This window comes from Salvia hispanica, chromosome 2, assembly GCF_023119035.1.
Source record: "Salvia hispanica cultivar TCC Black 2014 chromosome 2, UniMelb_Shisp_WGS_1.0, whole genome shotgun sequence".
Lineage (NCBI taxonomy): Eukaryota > Viridiplantae > Streptophyta > Magnoliopsida > Lamiales > Lamiaceae > Salvia > Salvia hispanica.
In genome coordinates this window covers 30414355-30420354 of record NC_062966.1, presented here as the reverse complement: position 1 = coordinate 30420354, position 6000 = coordinate 30414355, and the positions used below count along the sequence as shown (strand labels likewise).

General features: G+C 34.7%; 1 protein-coding gene across 1 annotated transcript; it reads right to left on the bottom strand.

Moving 5' to 3' along the window:
• Nucleotides 1-2429, bottom strand: LOC125205571 (pentatricopeptide repeat-containing protein At1g01970). The gene is made up of 3 exons (XM_048104600.1): nt 1853-2429; nt 269-1173; nt 1-181 (listed from the first exon to the last, which is right to left on the bottom strand). The coding sequence occupies exons 1-2, from the start codon at nt 2285-2287 to the stop codon at nt 409-411; spliced, it is 1200 nt and encodes a 399-aa protein (XP_047960557.1). The 5' UTR covers nt 2288-2429; the 3' UTR covers nt 1-181; nt 269-408.
• Nucleotides 2430-6000: the final 3571 nt, after the last annotated feature.

The window sequence follows — 6000 nt, the reverse complement described above, 5'->3', positions numbered from 1 at the left end:
TAACATATAAATCTCATATTCTAAACTCATGATAATTTCTTTTTGTAAAATTGATGTAACAAATATAACCAACTGATCCTGCAAAGAAACAAAACGGCGAAGCAAGCTATATATACAGAGGCTGTTGATGAGTTGTTTGTTCCTGCTTCTTTTTGCAGCAGCAAGGTCGAAACTGACACATCTGCAACATGAATACACAATCTTGCATTACTCAATGCAACCACTCTCGAACGAAAATAAGGTGGCTGAAAGGAAGATCGGTCAATACCTGCACTTCCGAGCTCCTCAAGGCCGTATGAACGATAATGTAACCCGAATAGCAAAAGAAACAAATGCCAGAGGAAAACGGTGCAGACTATCCATGACTGGTGAGGGGTCGGGATGGTGAGCTACAAACTGGCTCATGCATCATCGAGAAGCGAAATCCTTCAGCACGTGTTCGACCTCTTCTACGACCCCTAGCCTACGGAACCATTGCACCAGTAAACTTGAAGACTCCTTTCCTAGCATCACATTGTCTCTTTCCAACTCTATCAGCAGATCCAATGCCTCTTTCACTCTGTTCTCCTTCTCGTAAGCGGCCAGCACCAAGGCTGTGCATTTGTCATTAGGCTCCAGATCAGATTTCCTCATATTCTCAAATGCAATACGAGCTTCACGGGTTTTCCCTGATGCAACGTACGCATTTATGAGAAGCCCACATACCTTGGCGTCGGGGATGATGCCAGCAACTTGGATAGCATCGAAGACCCTCTGAGAGCCTTGGCTGTCGCCTAGCATCGAGTAGGCTCTCAGCAGCGCCTTGTACACTTCTCGAGGTGCATAGATTTGTCGGGCTTCCATTTCTCGCAGTGAGCTCTCTGCTGAGGTTAGTTTCCCAGCTCTGATGTAGGCCATCACAATGGAGCCATACGATCTCTTGTCCAGTAGCACGCCAAGCAACTTCATCTCTTCAAATGTGTCTTCCGCCATCTTGAGATTACCGGCCTTGCTGTACATGTGCACTAGAGCAGTTAGAGTTACCTGATCACACATAAGACCACGGCTCTTCATGGCCTCCAAAGCGCGTTCAGCTTCTCCCAACTTGTCTTGCTTTGCATAACCATGAATGATCTTGGTATAATCACGAATGTTAGCTTCAAAAGATTCTTCTGTAAGGGCATATTCAGCAATCTAAGAAATAAGAAACAGAGTTGGATTAAAACTTGTTACTACTTCACCTCAAAGAAAAAGTGAAGTGAGTTCTGAAAATTATGTATAGAAGCAAGAGTGTGTCAAGCAGTGGAAGATCAGAGTATTGGAATATGGAGGTGACGCTCCTATTAAGTCTTCCTCGTCCCAACAGGAGCAAAACAAGAACTATAACTACCCATCCCCTCAAAATCTGGTTATTATGTTCCTTGTTACAACAACACGCTCTTCCTCAATGTAGAGGGGAAGGGCCAACGGGGAGTAAATCCGATTCACAACTTCAGATGAGGAAACCAAGAATTATAACTACCGATCCCCTCAAACTCCGTCCATGGTGGGTAGCTACGTCTTCTCCAAATACCGAGCTGCCTAAACTATGAGATTCACTAATGATATTCATCATCAAAGTGTGTATGCTCTCCTAAGCCATATAGAATTAACATGAGCTATCATTCAAACAAACTGGAAATTGTGGACAACTCTAACCTCACAATACACATTCAATCAAGCTTCACATTCAACCAGCATCCAATACACATTTCCAACCAAGACAAGAAAAACAACATCACGTCAAAATCCTCACAACAGAAAAATATCAATCTTAAACAATTCAGGAAGGCTTCAGTGCATAGAAACAATCCGGAAAAAGGAAATACCAAACCTCAAAATAGAGGAAATGATTCAAGCGCTCCAATTCTTTAAGAACAGCAAGCCAATCAGCTCTCTGCGGCTTCGTGCTCCTCACCCAAGCCGCCAGCATTCGAGGGACGCATCCATTTTCAGTTGAGAAGCAAATGATATGTTTCATCAACGCCTTGCACCGATTCGTCATCTTCGGCGGCAATTGAGAGATAGCAAGCTTCTGCGCATCGCTCAACTTGGGGCTCGCCCTAGCCCGATTAAGCGCCGGCCTCTCCATCTCTCTAACTCCATTTCCACTATCTCCGCCGACATTTATTCGATTGGAAAGCAGAAACTTGTGCGAATGGGGTTTCCGAATTCCGAATGCTGAGTTGTGAAGCAAAATTGAAGTTTTGTAGCTTAATGTGCAGATAGGGCTGGGCGTGAAGGATAATTTTGGCGCGAGATAAGCCATCGTTGAGGGTTGTTACATGGATTTGGAATTCATTGATAGGGGCTCTGGGGAAGTTGAATTCATTCATTTAGTGATAAACACCAAATTTTACTAGGGATTTTGACTTCGCAGATTCTTCTCTTTTTTTTCTTTTTCTTTCTAAATCTATCATCGTTTTAGTTTTCAGTTTTTCTTATTTTTAGAATTAGTGCAATTTTAGTAAGGAAATGACTAATAACATGAGCTTCAATACTTTGTTGGTAAAAACAATTAAAATAACACTTGAATTGCAATTACACTAGACAAGAAGAATTCAATTCTTCTTCCCAAACTCCAATATGTTTATAGATCATTTGGATCGGAGCGGATCTCGTACTCCACCTTTTCAACTCCATTCATACTCCACCTCTCACAACTTCATAAAATAATCACATCATTAGTTAATCATCATTTACATGTTATAAGATTATTTTATTAAATTGTGAGAGGTGGAATATAAAAAGTGATAGGGAGATCCACTCCGCATTTGGACATAAGAGAAAAACAAAAATGGAGTATCAACTAACTATTGAATTTTTTTATGAAGATCGATATATTTATATTTTTTTAGTTTTGTATTTAAATTTTACTACTCTCTCCGTCCATGAAAAATAATCTTATTTTTAAAATGGAAAGTTTATTTATTGTACTTTTCCATTCCTTTTTCTCGTAATTGATCTACTTTTTTTCACTATCTTTCTCATTTTACCCACGTTTCCTCTTCATCTCTCTTATTTTACCAATTTATCATTAAAACTCGTATTGTCCACAGATGAAACTATTTTTTTTTTTGGACGGAAGAAGTATACGAATCTTCTACTATTTAGATTAATAATTACCACTCCCTCCGTTCTGCAGCAGTGGAAAGGTTTTTTACTGCATGCGATTTGTGAAATATTGTGTGAAACAAGTTAAGTAAATGAAGAAAAAAATAAATAAATAAAAAAGGTAAAAATGGTAAAATAAGAGAGAAAAAATGTGTTGACTTTTGCTTAAAAAGAATATGATTGTATTTAAACGGAACCTACTAAAAGTTAGAAGGACTCCACCACGGCAGAAAGGAGGAAATAGTTTTTAATAAAATAATAAAATAATTGAAATATAGACGAGATAATAATGAATAATTGATTATATATTACGCAACAATAGGCCCATTATGGCCCAGAAAGTGGAAAGCCCGTGAGTAGCCAATCACATCAAATTCAAATAGGCCCAATCATCTAATACAATTATCATCACATTGATTGTAGTTAGGCCATACTTATATCATCAAATTTTTTCATTATACTATACTTTTTGTTGTCTCCTTATTGGCGATTATGCCATGTTAATGAATAATTACATAGTTCAATATTTTGTTTGCTTGGAAAATTAAAGCACTCGAGATAGTTATATTTCAATGGCAATTATTTAAAATTCCGTATTACTAAAATTTAACTTGTATGGCAAAAGAATTTCTAATTAAAATATAATCACGTCAAATGTATCCACACACAAAAAAAAATACCGCATATACATATACATGCATTTGGATTTTTGCGTTTTGTTTATTTGATTTTATAGCATTTTTTATTATTCTAAAAATGCTCCTCAAGAAAAAACATATTTTAAGCAGGCGCATTGTGGTCCATCTCTACTAGTTGTAGTATTTTAATACTCCCTCTGTCCCGCTTCAGCAGTCCCATTGACTTTTCTGCCCTCTTTTTATAAAAATGATAAAAAATAGTTAAAGTGGAGAAATGGTAAGATAAGAGAGACAATAATGTAGATAAGACTCTTCTCTATATTATTCTCTCTCTTAATTTACCATTTCTCCTCTTTAACTATTTTTTATCATTTTTACAAAAAGATGGCAGAAAAGTCAATGGGACTGCTAAAGCGCGACGGGGCGCGACGGAGGGAGAACTATAATTTGTACCAACTTATACTAATATGGGTAAATATTTTAATCATTAAAGAAATTAAAATGGCGTCCATATTTCAGAGCACGAGAATGAACATGTTGATAAAAGCTGAAGCAAAAAAGTGGCTGAAAGCAGAAAGTAGGACATATATTTGAGGAGTAAAACTGAAAACAGCGCACTGTTGTAGACTACCTATATCTATTTATCAGATAAATGTAAAGAAAAAATACTACTAGCAAAATAAATATTCAAATAGTCCGATAACATTAACTTTCTAAACCCCCAAAAAGATTTAAAGGGAAAATAGAGAATTGACTTATTTGAATGATCCTAGCTCTAGACCTTTTACTTTGTTTTGTCATCATGATTATTGATGATGTGTCAAAGGTGGTTCGGCGCCATAAATTGCTTCCATTTTATGATGGATTATTCATTGAATATATATTCTCTCTGTTCACAAAGCATGAGTATTTTTCATAAAGTGGTTGAATATTGAATATATATTCTCTTTGTTCATAAAGTATGAGTATATTTTTTGTTGATATACTACTACATAAGATGACTGTTATATTTCGTTAATATTCTTTCAATTGAATAAAGGAAGTAGATTTTTTTTGCCCCAAAACGGTCCAATCCAATTTAATTGTAAATGAAAGCATTTTGGTAACTGTTTGGACTAGTGAAATTATGTCCCGAAGCCTAGTTGGTCATTTTGATAGCACAACCCGGACCCTCCCACCATTAATTTTAATTAAAATAAGGAATTTATCTAATTCATATGATTATTTAATCTAAAATAATCTTAAAATAACCTTTCTGTTTTTCCCCATTTTGAATTAAAACAATCTAAAATTAATATATGGGCTCTCTAAACATAACCTTCATATTTAATTATTTGATTATACACCAAGATTTAGTTAGGCATTTCAATCACGACCTACAATAATTTGTATTCTAAATATATTTTGCAGGCGTCGATATATATACGAAACAAAATCAAACAAGAAGATCCAAACAAGTCCAAAAGGGTCGGCTTCCAAGTTTTTCCATTTGACCAAAGTTGAAAATTCTCGTGAAGTAAATTATAAATATGAAGTAATAACCATTACTATTGTATTCATAATACTTATCTCTTATATGAAAAAATATGAATAGTACCTACTCATTAATCACAATTTATTATAAGGTGATAGCCATTCTTATCTATTAATATTATTAAATTATTTATTATGTAATCATCTTTACTAACTTTTATCTTGATTATATTCTCTTCGTCCCTTAAATTTTATCATAATTTGACTGTGTACCAATTCCTAAAAATACAATAGTAGAAATTAAGTTAAAATTTTTTGAAAAATATGAGATCCACTGTTAAAAATAATAAAAGTGAAAAAATGGCAATATTTGAGGACAGATAAAAATAAGTGACGAATTTTTAAAGACGAAATAGTACATTGTTTTTAAATGAGTAGCATATAACTCCCAATTTATATGATTCCTGTATGAGAGTAAAGTTATATACGCATTGAATAATTTGAATTTGATTTATATGTAGCAAGAATCTATTCATATTAATCCTTGCCCAAAAATCTCAAATTCAACTAATCTTTCTTGTCCTAAACATCAACGCCCTCAAAACCCTCATCTCATCCTTTAAAATTGCTTAAAAATAATCGTGAATTCGGCAAAACAACGATAATGACAACCACGACGGTTATTACGATGTTCATTGAATATAATGATGATTAAACAAAATATCATATTTCTTACTTCCCTTTTTACTAAATATTC

Excerpts from the sequence above, each read along its gene's own strand:
- LOC125205571 (XM_048104600.1), bottom strand. The coding sequence starts at position 2,287 with ATGGCTTATCTCGCGCCAAAATTATCCTTCACGCCCAGCCCTATCTGC. Across the intron at positions 1,174-1,852 it reads ATCATTTCCTCTATTTTGAG|ATTGCTGAATATGCCCTTAC; the intron begins GTTTGGTATTTC and ends CTTATTTCTTAG.